Below are 15,700 nucleotides of genomic sequence, written 5' to 3'. Positions count from 1 at the left end.
AAAAAAAAAAAAAAAAAATCACCAAGGCCCATTCTTCAAGAGCGGCAAAGTGATCACTGGCCCTGGAGGGATGATGCCAGAACAGGTAAGTATTTAACCCTGTGACCCCCCTCCCTCCCCCCATCTATCTTCATTAAGGCAGAGCCTGTCATGACATGCTCTGTCATTTTTAACTTTGTTATCAAAAACAATTATAGTACCTATCGATGAACCTGATGCACAAACCAACAGTAATATTGCAGTGCGGAGACAGCACACAAACATGAGTTACGCCATTAGCGAGTGACCCTCGCTATAGCAACGATCGTGTTACTACAGTACTGAGGTTTAGTGTTAGGTTTTGTTAGTGGGTGTTTATAGATGAGGGCAGTTAGTGCTGTCCATATTTACTTATGCTGTCCATATTTTCTTATTCCTGCCAGCAGTAAAGATGTGGTCCAGCAGGCTCATGGTGGATCAAACACGAACAAATTGCATAGGGAGTATCAATCATTTCTTGATCCGTCTTCTATTTTTAAACTTCTCAATTTGCAAGGTCTTCATTTACTTTTATCCCCCTACTACTGTCTTTCGGTAAAATTGCTCTTTAAGCTTTTGCTTAATTAACCTTTATCACAGATAATTTATAATACATGATGTTTAGCACCGGCCTGAGCCCATCAGAAAGCCGCTACTACGCCTGTGCTGAAGCTGGGAAAGTCCATATGGCAGGTGCTACAGCTGACAGGCTTGTCGGCTGTATTTTCAGGGGCTGCCAGCGCTGGATCCCAGAGGATGAAGAAAACAGGGCAAGACTCATTAGGATCCAGAGGCTTCCCCCTCCCGAGGTAAGTACTCCCTAGGGGCTTTTTTTTTGTTACATATAAATGTTAAGAGATCCCCATCCTGCAGCAACTACATTTATTGGAACAAGGATTTTGTCAGCAGAAGAGCTTTCATGGTTTACAGCCAATTCTAATTACATTAAATACGTGTATTTTATCTGACAAGGGCCAATTTAGGTCTACAAGGCCAGATGGTCCCTCCCATTTAGGATTAGCAAGTAGTCAAATGGCCATTCTTTGTTGGTTTCATTTCATTTGCAGCCTAGAGTGCTGTCAATTGTTTGCTGTCTTTTGGGGAAAAAAATGTGTATACCATTTATGACTAGCAGCACCAGGTAAGAATTATTTTCTTACTGTTAGGCTAGTGGTTAGGACTCTTCCGTGAAAGTACGTCACTGTCGTGGAAGAGTTTAGTAAGGAATAATTTGTGCACATATTTTTGCTGAAACTTATGCTAGGAATACACGGAGCAATCTGGCGGCTTGATTAGCCGCCGGATCGACTCACGCTCCTCCCCGCGGGCGCTTCCTTATCTTCCGCTCGATTCCCGATATTGTCCGCTCTGCGGGGATCAAGCGCAGAATCGATCCGCCGCGTGATCGGACACGTCCGAAATCAATCGAGCCATCAGCGGCTCTACTGATAAGAAAAAAATGCCCAGCATAACACTCCTTTGCGGTACTTGTTTTGAATTCCCGTTTCCCGAGCTCTGCACATCTATGCAGGTAGTTTAATTCAGGTGTAGCCTCTGGAAGCGCTGCCAATGTCTCCTGCTGTACAAAACAAATGTAAGTATACTTATGGCTAGCTGCATCCATGTGCGTTTGCATTGACATTTTAGATTAGGGATAAGTGCATAATTTGCATCTGATTTGTATTCAAGGTGTGTATTTTAGCCCCTGCGGGGGATCTGCACACCTCTGTTGGTTTCATTTCATTTGCAGCCTAGGAACGCTGTCAATTGTTTGCTTTCTTTTGGAAACGGCCATTTGTGGGTGGTCTACATTGTTTGAGTCCTCTTAAAAATGGAGTAAGAAAATCATTACCAAGAAAATAAAAACTGGAGAAAGTCATTTTTATAACAAGTAAAAGGACAGAGATTTTTTTTGAAATAGGAACTGAAGTCATTATTTGAAATGCAAGTTCATGTGAGACCAGTGCACACAGCAGTCAAGAAAGGGATATAACAATAGGTCTTAAACAATTGTTGATGAAGATCATAAAATGAATGAACAAATAGTTCATGGACATTTTATTTAGGCATGGAATGATGCATGCTACAGAGTATATGCAGTCTTGGGCAGAATAGAATTCAAAATTCACGGCACATGGTCTGGGTTGAATTGCACAGTTACATAGTTAAATTATTTCAGTTTAAGTTTTCTATCTTTTTCTTTATTAATAACCCTTTGTCTCTAAGATCAGGCCTGCTGTCCATTTCCATTGACGATAAAGATGTCACAAGCAGATTTCTGTTTTCTACTGTAAGACACTCCCATTGTCCTGAATCTGAAAAACAAATAAAAAACTTTGTTAAGCATGTCATTGTAGACAAGCTAGTGTCTCAGATAGTGTGGAAACACAATTCAGCCAGTACAGGATTTTTTTTTAAAGCGGACCTGAACTCAGAACTTCCTCTCTGCTCTAAAAGATACGCAACAGCATAATAACCTTTAGACTAGGTTCACAGTAGGACATTGTGTTGTGATGCAATGTTGAAGTTGCAACACAGCATTACAACGCAAAGCAAAAAAAGTTAACTGACATGAATGCTGCGTTACAGTTGTATACAGTAGGTACAGTGAAGCATACAGGCAATGAAAGGTATGCATCCCTGTACCTGGTAACGTACGTGTGTGTGTGTGTCTGCCCATAGGCTTATTGCAGTACGACAAGCTGCGTTGCAAGACTTTATAATGTAGCTCCACAACATCCCACTGTGAACCTAGCCTCTGAGAAAAACATTTCTTTGCAATGAGTTTGTGGTATATCTACTTCCTGCATTCATGGAAATAGACATATTGTTAACATCATGTGCTTTCAAATCAGCCTCTCTGCTGTGGCAGTCAGCTGCCAACTGAGGGATCAAATTACAACTTGTGATTAAACACAGATGAGGGGGAATTAGACAGGCTAAACTCCCTAAATACATACAGTGCACAGTTCTTTATGTTTTCCTTCTGTCCTGTGCAAGAGTTCAGGTCCCCTATAACCATGATATATGTACAGTGTCAGCTTCCTTGGCAGACAAACAAATACAACTCCTTAAAACAAAGTGATATTACTATTATGCTTATATAATGCCATCGCTGAAATGCCAAAATGTCCACATAGGGATGGCAAAGCTTAGGAGAACCCATGGAGGGGCATGTGATCAGTTTGATCAGCTGATAGGATCATGGCCAGCAAATCAGAGCCTTACAAATCTGTGTTAATCTAGGAAGTAATCACAGCAAATCAGAACCTTACAAATCTATCAGCTGATCAAACTGATCACGCTTCTCCATGAGTTCTAAAGGGGCCCATACACCTAACTATTTTCCCGCCGATATACAGTAGTTTCGATCACAGTGATCGAAACGGCTGTGAAATCGCTGCGCACACCGCTGACAGAACAATCGATTTCCGTCCGAAATCGATCGTTCCCGTCGACCCATCCATGCGGAAGATTTTTCTCGGTCGCCGGTGGGTGGGGAGTGCGTTAGCGGCGTTCAAATGCCCGACGCAATAAAGCGGTAATATATTACCTGCTCCAGCCGGCGCGAGTCCCCTGGTCTTAATCTCCGCTTCGGGCTCCACAGCTACACAGAAGGTCCTGTCCCGGCAGGAAGTGTAAACAGTAGAGCGCCCTCTACTGTTTAAACTTCCCCTGGACAGGAAGTTCAGTAGCCGGAGCGGAGAAGAAGACAGAGGACCAAGGGACTCGCGCCGGCCGGAGCAGGTAATGTATTTGGGGGGGGGGGGGGGGGGGGTGGTAGCAGCGGCAGCTCCACAGATTGTGATCGGTTTAAGGCTGAAATCGATTCACAATCCGTTTGCAGTAAAGGAGGCCATACGATCCCTCTCTGATCAGATTCGATCAGAGAGGGATCTATCTGTTATTCGAATCTGATGGCAAATCGACCAGTGTATGGCCACCTTAAGCTTTGCCATCCCTATTCACTGGAAAATAGAAATAAGAGTTATTTGGCAACGATTAAGCATTAGCCAAACACAGAATGACAAAGTGGACCTGAACTCAGAACTTTCTCATTGCGCCAAAATATACAAAACAGCATAACAACCTTTTAAGAAAAACATATTTTTGTTACACCTGATACAAATTCTGCAATAAATCTGCACGTTTTTTACTTCCTGCTTTCATGGAAGTAGATATATTGTTAACATCTTGTGCTTTCAAATGAGTTTATCTGCCACGGCAGTCAGCTGACCCAGGGAGAGCTCAAATTACAACTTGTGATTAGAAACAAATGACAGGGAATTAGAAAAGTTAAACTTTCTAAATACATACAGGGTGCATTTCTCCATTTTCCTTCTGTCCTGTGCAGAAGTTCAAGTCCACTTTAATAGGATGATTTACTAATTGGGACAAGATGATTAACCTATGTTCATTCCAAGCACTCATTCCTGCAGCAGAAAACAACTCTGTACAGGATTCAATTTTTTAAGTACCTGCCATGCAGTCATGCACTGCATTTTTAAATGTAGAAATGTGTTTTATACATGTGCTTGCATTGCAGCTGCACATACCGCACCATGTAAGACTCCTGCATGCCAAGAGGGCTGAGGCCTGGTGCACACCAGAGTAGTTTTTCTGAGCGTTTTGAGTTTTTAAATCTGCTGCTAATGTTATCCTATGTGTCTGTGCACACTGGAGCAATGTTTTTTTGTAAAAAACCCCATAGCGTTACATTGGGAAGAGCTTTTGAAACCTCTAAAACAGGGGTCTCAAACTCGCGGCCCTCGATACAATATTTTGTGGCCCTCGCCAGCAAAAGCTTGCTTATAGTTCGCTTCAGTTCTCCCAAGTAATCAGCCGCATCCCCGCCACTAAACAAGGGCTGCAGCCCCCAAATCTCCCGGGGGGCAATCCGCCGGCATTTCCTGGAAGGGGCAGAGCTTTCAGCTTCAGCTCTGCCCCTCCTGATGTCAATCGCCGCACAGATCGCCGCCTCTCCCCGCCCCTCTCTGTGAAGGAAGAGTGAGAGGGGCGGGCAGAGGCGGCGATGCGCCACAATTGTGAAATTCCTTATGCGGCCCAGCCTCATCCTGACTTTGCCTCCTGCGGCCCCCAGGTAAATGGAGTTTGAGACCCCTGCGCTAAAAGCTCTTCCCAATGTAATGCTATGGGTTTTTTTTTACAAAACCTCATTGCTCCAGTGTGCACAGACACATAGGATAACATTAGCAGCAGATTTAAAAACTCAAAACGCTCAGAAAAATTCCTTTGGTGTGCACCAGGCCTGACTTCCTGTTCGAAAAGTCGAAGAATTTGAGGGTCAATGGATCCCTGAGTTGGGAGTGATCAGGTGAGATGAGTAACAATGGTGCAGCTTGTAGACCTTCACCAGAATCAAATTAAATAAAAAAAAAACAACAGTGCACACAGTGTGCGCTATATTTTTGTCGTTTGATCTATTCCAAAAGTGAAGTCTAGAAATTCCACTTCCTGTTAATTATAAGTTTGCAACAGGCAGTACCAGCATGGTGACTGACAAGCCTCTGCCCTTCTCTTGTAAAAACACCTGAATATGGATACGTTGGGTGGCAAACTCTGCAGCTAAACAAACAAGGGCCCATGTGCAATTCACGTTTTCTCCTAGGTCAGTGATCTGCAAACTTGGCTCTCCAGCTGTTAAGGAAGACAAGTCTCACAATGCATTTGCCTTTATGAATCATGACTGTAGCTGTCAGACTCCCATAATGCATTGTGGGACTTTTAGTACCTTAACAGCTGGAGAGCCAAGTTTGCAGATCACCGTCCTAGGTGATATTTTCACACCTTGTCATAAAATAAAAGCAAGAAAATACTCAAAATAATTTTAGTACTTTTTATCTTTTGTACTGTATTGTAAAATGCTTATTGTAAAATCATTGTAAAATGCTTAAAAGTGAATATGAAAATTATCTGCTAGGAGATAACTCAGGAGAAAAAAAGTTAATTGCATATGGGCCAAAGTGTAGGGTTTTCATGCTTCACCCTTGTCACCATCTCTGCCACGGCCCTTTTACAGCACCTCCAGTGATATGCTTCCTACTGCAATACTGGGAAATCATAGTGGTGTCTAAGGATCTATGGCTTCCAGTCATCAAAGGCTGTTCGATAAAAAAAAAAAAAAGTCAGGAAAATAGCGCATCTGGTATTTTAGATTTTTTTTGCTGGTTAATCAATATTTTCACAGGTGCGGTAGAAGTTCCGTAATTTACCAAAATACTATGCTTCAATTCACAAAAACCTATTCGGTAACAGCAGAGCAGTGTAAAGTGTCTGTGTCGTTACAAGGTGTTCCGTGCAGTGAGGGCATTACAGATTTCAATCGCGAAAATAGAGAAAACTAAAAGGCGTAGGGCGTCAGAAAGAGGAGAAATAGAGCTTAAGGGCCCATTCACACTGCACGCGTTTCCAGCCGCGTTTTGAAAACGCGTGCAGGTGGCCGATACGCACAACATCAGACGTTGCATAGAGTGCAATGTCTGATGTTCACACTGCATGCGTTCCGGACCTGTGCGGTCCGGGAACGCATGCTGCACGCAGATTTTGCTAAAACGCATGGCTGTCCCATTCACTTTTCAGTGATGGGATCAGCCACGCAACGCACACAAACGCGGATGGCCATGCGTTCGTACGCGTTGCGGTCCGCACGCGTTCCGCACGCATGGCCATCCACATTTGTGATCTGAACGGGCCCTTAAAATGATATCCATCTTTCCATATCTACATTGTATTACACAGGGCGACACTTTCCTAAAGTCAGCAGCTCCATTCTGCTGTTTTCAGCATTACCGAATGTGGTTATGCTTGATGAATTGAGGCCTATGTGTTCAGATCTGATACAGGCAAGCAAAATCAACATCTCCGCTGCTCTTCACTATGGATCGTTACTGTTCTCTTTCCTGCTGCCTTCTATATGATGTACAAATCAATGAGATCCCTTCAAATTGTCTGCAGCAGGCATACAGAGCTGGTGAGTCATCAGAATCAGAATCATATTTATTCGCCAAGTGCAGCGGTTGCCACACTCGGAATTGTTTGTGGTACACATCGGTATAGAGCATAGTGCAAGAACAACATTAAAACATAGTGGTGCAATACAAAAAACAGAAAACATTGAAAACAGATATAGGCATTGAAAACATGTAGTGCAAGTACGCTATGCAGTGAAGACAGATAGGATAGGTGCGTAGCCGCTAGTCCTGCTAATGAGTTAGTAAGGCCTAGGTGCAAAAGAACATGGAATGAAGAACCGCACCAGGCCTGGGTGACAGTCCTGCTATTTAGCTTTGCTGTATGCAGTGCATGAGTTCAGAAGGCGCACTGCTTGGGGGAAAAAGGAGTTCCTGTGTCTAGAGGTCTTGGTGGAAATAGCTCTGTAACGGTGGTCAGAGCGCATGCGGTTGAAGAAGCGACCGCCTGGGTGGAGGGGATCTTGCGTGATCCTATTTGCCCTTGTCCTCAGCCTGGATGCATGGAGGAGGTCCAGTGGTGGCAGGGGTGTACCGATTATTCTTTCTGCAGCATTTATTACTCTTTGTAGTTTGTACTTGTCGCTTGAGGTGGCGCCGCCATGCCAGACGATGATGGAGGAGCATAGGATTGACTCTATGGTGGCAGTGTAGAAGCTTGACATCAACTCCTGTGGCATGCCAAACTTCCTTAGTTGTCTTAGGAAGAACAGCCGTTGCTGTGCCTTCTTTTGGCATTTAGTGGTGTTTTCCCTCCATCTCAAGTCTTTGGTGATGGTAGTGCCCAGGAACCGAACACTTGATACTCTGGTGACCTCCGTGCCTTCGATGAAGACCGGGTTAAGTGGGGGAGGGCGCTTCCTGAAATCCACAACCAGCTCGACAGTCTTCGCAGCGTTTAGGACGAGCATGTTATCCTTACACCAACCGCAGATACGCTCGATCTCGCTCTGGTAGGAGCGCTCATCCTCTCCACTGATGAGGCCAAGTATGGTGGTGTCGTCTGCAAATTTAATGACCTTAACACAGTCGGCAGTTGAGGTACATCTGTTCGTATACAGGGAAAAAAGGATCGGGGACAGTACACAGCCTTGGGGGGCGCCAGTGTTCGTGGTCCTCACTCGGGAGAGGCAACTGCCCAGTTTCACTTGTTGCGTCCTGTTCGTGAGGAAGTCTTTGATCCAAGTGCAGAGAGTTTGATCAAGCCCGAGTTGCACTAAGTTGTTATGCAGGATGTTCGGGCTGATTGTATTAAAGGCAGAGCTGAAGTCTAGGAAGAGGATCCTCGCGTAGGTGTTAGGTCTGTCCAGATGTTCCATGATGAACTCCAGACTGATGTTAATGGCATCCTCTATGGACCTGTTTGCTCTGTATGCAAATTGTAGAGGATCTAGGAGAGCATCGGTGGAGGCTTTCAGATGACTGAGGACCAGTTTTTCGAAGATCTTCATGACAGTTGGGGTAAGGGCAACAGGTCTGTAGTTGTTGAGGTCCGTGACTCCTGTTTTTTTGGGGACTGGTATGATGGTGGACCTTTTGAGGCAGGAGGGGACTATGCCACTCATCAGGGATTTCTGAAATATGGCAGACAGTACAGGGGCTAGCTGGCTGGCGCATGTTCTCAGGCACATGGATGACACGCCATCTGGGCCAGAGGCTTTCCTGGGATTCAATTTCCGGAGGTGCCTGAGGACGTCAGACGCCTGGATTTCTAACGGAGCTGGGAGGGCCCTGTCTGTGCTGAGGGAAGTGGATGTGGGGGGTGCCCTGGGGGTGGCCCCGTGGTCTGCTGTGTGGGTGGATTGGTTTTCGAACCTGCAGTAGAACTCGTTAAGTTTTTCAGCTAGTGCAAGGCTCGGAGGAGCATGATGAGGGGAGGGTTTGAAGTTTGTGGCTGCCCTAAGGCCTTCCCAGACCTCCCGTGTGTTGTTGGATCGAAGGCTGAGGCCCAGCTTTCTGGAGTAGTCCTTCTTTGCAGCACTAAGTTCGCGCTTAAGGGTGTACCTAGCTGCCTTAAACTCCTCCGGTGTGCCGGACTTGTGCGCTACTTCCTTGATTTTCCGGAGCCGGCGTAGCTTGCCGTTAAACCAAGGCTTGTTGTTAGGATAGACCCTGAAAGTCTTTGTGGGGATGCACAATTCCTCGCAGAAGCTGATGTAGGAGATGGTGTTCTCTGTCCATTCCTCCAGGCAGGGTGCCTCAAGAGCCTCCCATTCAGTGCAGTCGAAGCAGGCCTGTAGCTGCAGCTTGGCTTCCTCCGTCCACTTACTTACGGTCTTGAGGACTGGCTTGGATGACTCGAGGTGTCTCCTGTAGGTGGGTATAAGGTGGATTAGGCAGTGGTCAGAGTTGCCTAGGGGTGCCCGACGGGTGGGTTTGTATGCGTCTTTGAGGACTGTGTAGCAATGGTCCAGGGTGTTTTGATCCCTGGTGGGGCAGGTAATGTGCTGTTTATAGCGAGGCATCTCCGTGCGGAGGTTGGCGCTGTTGAAGTCCCCGCAGATGATGAAGAGGGAGTCAGGGAGGGATGTCTCCCACCGTGAGATGGTGTCGCTGAGCATACGCAGCGCGATCTTGGAGTTGGCGCTAGGGGGGATGTATACTCCCACAAGAACGTAGGAGGAGAACTCCCTTGGAGAGTACTGAGGTCTGCAATTGATTACTAGTAGCTCAATGTCTGGAGAACAGCAATTGTCTATGGTGGATGTGTTTAAGCACCAAGAGGCCTTAATATAGAAGCAGATGCCACCGCCTCTCTGTTTACCGGAGAGTGCACTGTCCCGGTCTGCTCGGAAGAGGTTGAAACCTGGTAGTTGAAGGGGGCTGTCTGGGATGGTGTCGTTCAGCCATGTTTCGGTGAAACAAAGGACTGGGGTGTTTGCGCCCATTGATCGATTGCTGCCAAGTAGCACGAGCAGTTCGTCAAGCTTGTTCGGGAGGGAGCAGACATTAGCAAGGAGAATGGCTGGGATGGGTGACCGCAGGCCTTTCTTTTTAAGCCTCACTTGTACTCCTGCCCTATTTCCCCTGGGGCGGTAATACCTACTAGCCCACCTGTCCCTTCTGGTGAGTAGCTTGATGTGATCCCAGATTGTGTTCCACAGGTATGCATAGGTCGCTGTGCTGCAGGTCTCCCATTGTAGTAGTTCCGCTCTGGTGTACGTGGTGGGGCGTGTGGCACTTGGGGGGTGCGACTGCTTCTGAGCCATGGAGCTGCAGTTGCAGCAGGCGAGGTGTGGGGGTGCAGTTCGCGGTGGGACCCCCTTTGGGGCAGTGTGCTAGTAATTGCTGTTTAGAGAGTTTAGCCTGTCCAATTCACCCACCTCTGTGTATAATCTCAAGCGTGAGCTGGCTGCCCAAGCAGAGCAGTCAATTTGTAAAAACAGGATGCCAACATAATGCAGTTTATCTTTTTGAGCAGAAAGGAGGTTCGCTTTGGCGGTCTGCTCACCAGATCTGATGTGTGCCCGCTGCCCAGCAAGTAAGATAATGGCAGCAGATGCGGTAGGCAGAGCAGATCCTGCAGCGGGCAGGAACAATGAGGGGTACCCAGTGGGTGGGAGGGCAGCAGCAGGACCAGGGGCAGATCGTAGAGTGGGGATGGCCGCCCTGGAGGGAAGGAGGGCACAGAGTGTGGAGCACGAGTGTGGAGCCCAGTAAGCGGGTACAGCAAGCAGGGTTGAGAGGTGGCAGTTGGTGTTGCTTACCGGAGCCGCTTACAGAGGTGAGGCCGAGGCAGGGCAGCGTCAGGATCCCAGGGCAGAGCAGGAACGGCGCTGGCTAGATCCAGAAGGCAGGGCAGATGCGGGGCCGGAGCAGCGCTGCGGGATGGGAGACAGCACAGAGCGGTGGAGAGGCTGGGTCGGGCAGCATGCAGGTGGAGGCAGCTTTGGAGGTGATCCGCCCGGTTTCGGAAGTGGCAGAACTCTCTGAGGTGGAGAGCCAGGGCCATGTGGGTGGCCTAGTTGCGGTCTGCTTTTGCTGGGTCCGGAGGCGGTGAAAGCGGGCATCGGAGGTGGAGAGCCTGGATTCAGAAGGGCGGCAGCGGAGTTGCGGTCTGCCCCTGCTGGGTCTGGATGCGGCGAAGTTGGCAGGGCATCGGAGATCCACGTGGGCGGCCTGGAAGAGTGGCGGCGGAGCTGCGGTCCGCTTCTGCTGGGTCTGGTTGCGGCGATGTCGGCAGGGCATCGGAGATGGAGAGCCACGTGGGCGGCCTAGATCCAGAAGAGCGGCGGGAGCAACAGGAGCCGCGGCGATGGCCGAGCAGGGCCCCGGGTGTGCTGGGCAGGAGGACTACTCTTCACCCTCTGCGGCGGCCGGTGGCCCCGAGGCACGTGGATGGCCCCCGGTATCACAGCGGTGAGTTAGATGGATAGGGGCGCTGTGAGCAGGGAGAGCAGCACGCTAGTGGCTGAGAGCTAAAGCAGCTAAAGCTAGCACTAAATATCTAAAAACAGTTAAAAACAGTTAAAATTACAACTAAAGCTAGAGCTAAAACTACAACTAAAGAAAAATTAGAGGAGCCGATGTGACCGGGGCTGCCTCGTGGGCGCCATCTTGAAGCTGCTAACATCATAAGACAGCAGTGAGTGACTTAGCACACAGCTAAAGAACCAATTTATAGTTTTGGGCTCAGGCTCACATACACAAAAATTGCTACAATACAAGCTAAACTCTCTTTCAGCTATGAAAGCAGTTTATTCACAATCCACTTACGTTCAAGTTTCTTCAGCAGTACTTCTAATGCAGAGAGTGCTTCTGTTCTTATGGAAGTATAACTCTTATTTTCTATCAAGTGAACATAGAATGGGGCACTTTAGTTACAAAAGCATTCATATAACACATATTAAACTGAATGTAGACTTAAATATCAAGAGACAAAATGTAAGGCATATTATTAACATAAGGGAATGAAAGCCATGGTAACAATAAAAAATAAATGTAATAATAATACTAACATTTATACAGCGCTTTTCTCCTGTCTGATTCAAAGCGCTTGAGAGCTGCAGCCACTAAGAGCACGCTGCAGTGTTATGAATTCTTGCCCAAGTATTCCTTACTGAATACGCCCTGGCTTACTGAACAGGAAGAGCTGAGATGCAAACCTAGGTCTCCTGTCTCAGAGGCAGAACCCTTAAAGTGACCCAGAGATTAATCATGTGGCCATTTTTTACTTACCTGGGGCTTCCTCCAGCCCCAGAAGCATGGATGCATCCCTCGCCGTCCTCACGCGTGCCTCCCGCAGTCCGCCCGGAATCCTCTGTTCAGCAGCAATCAAACCCCGGTAGACGGCTAAGTCTGACTAAGTGACGTCAGCCTGGGGCCTTCTGCGCTTGCGCAGAAGGTCCGCGCATGTGCAATAGGCCCCCTTGCTGACGTCACACAGCTGCTTACCGGAGAAGATTGCGGCTTAACGGAGGACCGCAGGAGGATGGCAAAGGACGCATCCGAGCTTCTGGGGCTGGAGGAAGCCCCGGGCAAGTAAAAAACAGCCACACGACTCATCTCTGGGTCACTTTAACCAGTATACTATCCAGCCACTTGTAAATCTTTAAATCAGACTCTCAAAAGTCGAGGGTTGCAGTGAGGTCAAGATAAGTTAATGCCAAATATATATTGCGTTCAATTGACCAAGTCAACTATAAATATATATTGCGTTCAACTCATTGACCACTCATAGTTAAAAAGAAAATGAAGTAAGAGAAATACAGAGGCGGCCATCTTCATTTCCTAATAAATAGTGCCTGACTTCTGCGCTGATGATCTGCCCCTCTAGTACTTAAAGTCACTGGCCTGGGATAAGCATGCAGATCAGGTGCTTTGATTCTGGTCAGGCTCCGCTGGCTGCTTGCTTGTTGTAGGTGTGTAACTCAAAAACAACTAAAGCCAAAAGCTCAGCATTACAGCCAGGCAGCTGGTATATAAGGAAATTAATACTGGTATATAAGGAAATGAAGATGGCAGCCTTTTGTATATGGAGGAAAGGATTTGTACTTACCTAGGGCTTCCTCTAGCCCCCTGTAGTCCATCTGCTTGATTGTCATTCTCCTGGTCCCTCCATTGTGCCGCCGGTAGCCCGGGACGTTCTTTACAGTTCATTAAGACTGTAACTGCACTTGCAGCCACAGGAGTGCAATGGAGGAGGTGCCCGGCACAGAATAGCGCATGCACATTGGCCCGCAACCCGGGTGGACTGCAGACTTCACAGGAGCACAATGGAGGGGACCAGGTAAATGGCGAGGGAGCTGACAGACTACAGGGGGCTGGAGGAAGCCCCAGATACGATAAGTAATACTTTCTTCTCAGGTTTACTTTAAAAGACATACTGCTGCTATGTACGGACATGTGTGTAAATCCCCTCCAATAAAGTGCAGGCTATACCTATAGAGTGTGCTATTGCTGGACAGGCTTCTGTGACGATTTCCGTAAGGGCACCAACATCTGAATGTTCCTTTTCTAATATTAATAACCTAGAAAAAGAAAAGAAATAGGTTTATTTTTATTCTGTTTAGTAAGCTCATGGCTTACAGCAACACCTGAACTGAAAATCCTTCTGCAGAGCAACTGTTGACTGTGACAGATGTTTACCTAAGCCAATGCCTACAGCTGCTGCTGCTGAAGTGTTCCAGTACCACACATAAAGAGACACTTTCCTGACTGAGGCTAGTAACACAGCAGGCAGAAACACTAGCATTGTGGAAAACACTAGCGTTTTTTGCAGCTAATGAAAGTCTATGGAATGCATGTAAAAACACAATACTGTATATGTGCTTTTTTGTGCATTTTTGAAAAAGCACAATTTGCTGCATAGTTTTCAAAAATGCATGTAAAATGCACACACTGTATCTCAATGGAGAAGTACAGGAATGCATTTTTACATTCATTTTTATTTATTTATTTTAAATGTGATACTGTATTTTACTCAATTGATAAGGGAAAATAATGCAAAATGCACCAAAAACGCATGAAGAAAGTAGAATGCAAAAACTTATACAAAAATGCACAGTGCAGAAAACACATGGTTTTCTGCACTGCCTAGTGTGTTCCCAGTCTGAATAAGTGGGTAGGTCCATCGAGCTACATGGTTAGTTTGGTTGCAAAAAGACAATCGTCCATTAAGTCCAATCAGAAAGCAAAATATGAACAAATACGCACGGCTGTGGAGTCTGAGTAATTTTGGGTGCCTGGAGTCGGAAAAAAATGCACAGACCCCTAATGAATTTTAACAGAACATTTTATCATATTTTCTATTTAATTTCAATTTCTCAGATAATAGTCATCAAATAATTTATACATACAGTAATAGCTGTGCTTCGTCCACAAAAATGAAATTAACCAATCAAAATTAGTTACTTGTGCTGCTTCAATAAAGCAGTCCCCGTATTTTTAAAGTCAGATATACACATCTGATTGTGACTGTATATATGATGTATACACAGGAATCTCTTATATATACTAAATAACATCTATGCTGTAAGTATAAAGCCTGATGTGTAGCCGTGTCACTAATAGAGATGGTCAATGAGATGGAAATAATTCTGCGTTGATTCTGATTTAAGCAAATGTACCTCTTTGCTCATGAAATCAAATAATTTGATATGTTGTTAAAATTTGGTTTGGAGACTGCGAATTAAATGGTACCCGAGAAGGATGAAAATAAAAGTTTTATACATGCCTGGGGCTTCTTCCAGCCCCCTTCAGGCTAATCAGTCCCTCGCTGTCCACCTCCACCAACTGGATCTTCTGCTACAAGTCCTGGTAATTCAGCCAGTCAGCGCAGTCCAGCCGCATGCCGCTTCCACAGCCAGGAGCGTTCTACACCTGCACAATAGTGCTGCGCAGGTGTAGTACGCTCCCGGCGGTGGAGTGTGTGCATGCGCACTATGCCAGACTGGCTCAAGTACCTGGACTCATAGCAGAAGATCCAGGTGGCGGAGGAGGACAGTGAGGGACTGATTAGCCTGAAGGGGGCTGGAGGAAGCCCCAGGTATGTATACAACTTTAATTTCATCTGTCTCAGGTTTACTTTGTTACACAGTAGTACTATACTCTACATATGCACTCTCCACAGAGCTGCAGGGAATCCACTGAGAATGTTGTGCACATTGAACACAGAGGTGTTGTCTATCGCCCATAAACCTGGTTCAGATTGTGCATGAAGAATGTGTAATAGAGGAAGAATCTCCTTATTCCCCTGCAGTTGCGTTGGCAGTTAAGAGACAAATTTCATGTTACATACTTTCAACCAACAAGATTGTAATATGCAAATTAGAGGAGTCGGAGTCGAAGGAATCCTAAACCGAGGAGTCGGAGGATTTTTGTACTGACTCCACGGTAAGTAAGCATCAGGTACCTTCCTCTTCTGCACCCTCACATTTCCTAGTTGATCCAGGTGGGGGGGGGGGGGGGGGGGGGGAGGGAATGGGGCTAAAAAAAGAATCCCTACAATGCTTGGGCCAATTAACCTTAAAGGGGAAAAATATTCCTTCCCGACTCCAGGTGGCAGTCCGATAAAATCGCTGGATCAGCTTTGCTGGAAATTAGCTAGTAATTATAGCCACAGGTGTCCTTCAATGCAAGGAAAGCAACAAATCTCTTTTAAATGCAGATACAGAATTAGTCATCACTACATGCAGTGGTAAAATATTCCACATTTTAACCAGTTCGGCCTATCTGGATGAGCTTCCTCTTTC

At 46.4% G+C, this 15,700-nt stretch overlaps 1 protein-coding gene across 2 annotated transcripts in view; it reads right to left on the bottom strand.

Moving 5' to 3' along the window:
* Nucleotides 1-2,061: 2,061 nt before the first annotated feature.
* Nucleotides 2,062-15,700, bottom strand: part of ECPAS (Ecm29 proteasome adaptor and scaffold) — a 184,324-nt gene continuing 170,685 nt past the window's right edge. For both annotated transcript variants that reach the window (XM_068234316.1, XM_068234317.1), the window contains 3 exons: nt 13,389-13,477; nt 11,724-11,795; nt 2,062-2,333 (listed from right to left, as the gene is read on the bottom strand). In XM_068234316.1, coding sequence (XP_068090417.1) covers nt 2,194-2,333; nt 11,724-11,795; nt 13,389-13,477 — 301 coding nt within the window. In that variant the 3' untranslated portion in view covers nt 2,062-2,193. The remainder of the gene's footprint in view (nt 2,334-11,723; nt 11,796-13,388; nt 13,478-15,700) is intronic.

The sequence above is a fragment of the Hyperolius riggenbachi genome, chromosome 1 (assembly GCF_040937935.1).
Source record: "Hyperolius riggenbachi isolate aHypRig1 chromosome 1, aHypRig1.pri, whole genome shotgun sequence".
Classification (NCBI taxonomy): Eukaryota; Metazoa; Chordata; class Amphibia; order Anura; family Hyperoliidae; genus Hyperolius; species Hyperolius riggenbachi.
The sequence above is the reverse complement of the archived record's forward strand: the minus strand, read 5'-3'. Positions and strand labels throughout refer to the sequence as shown.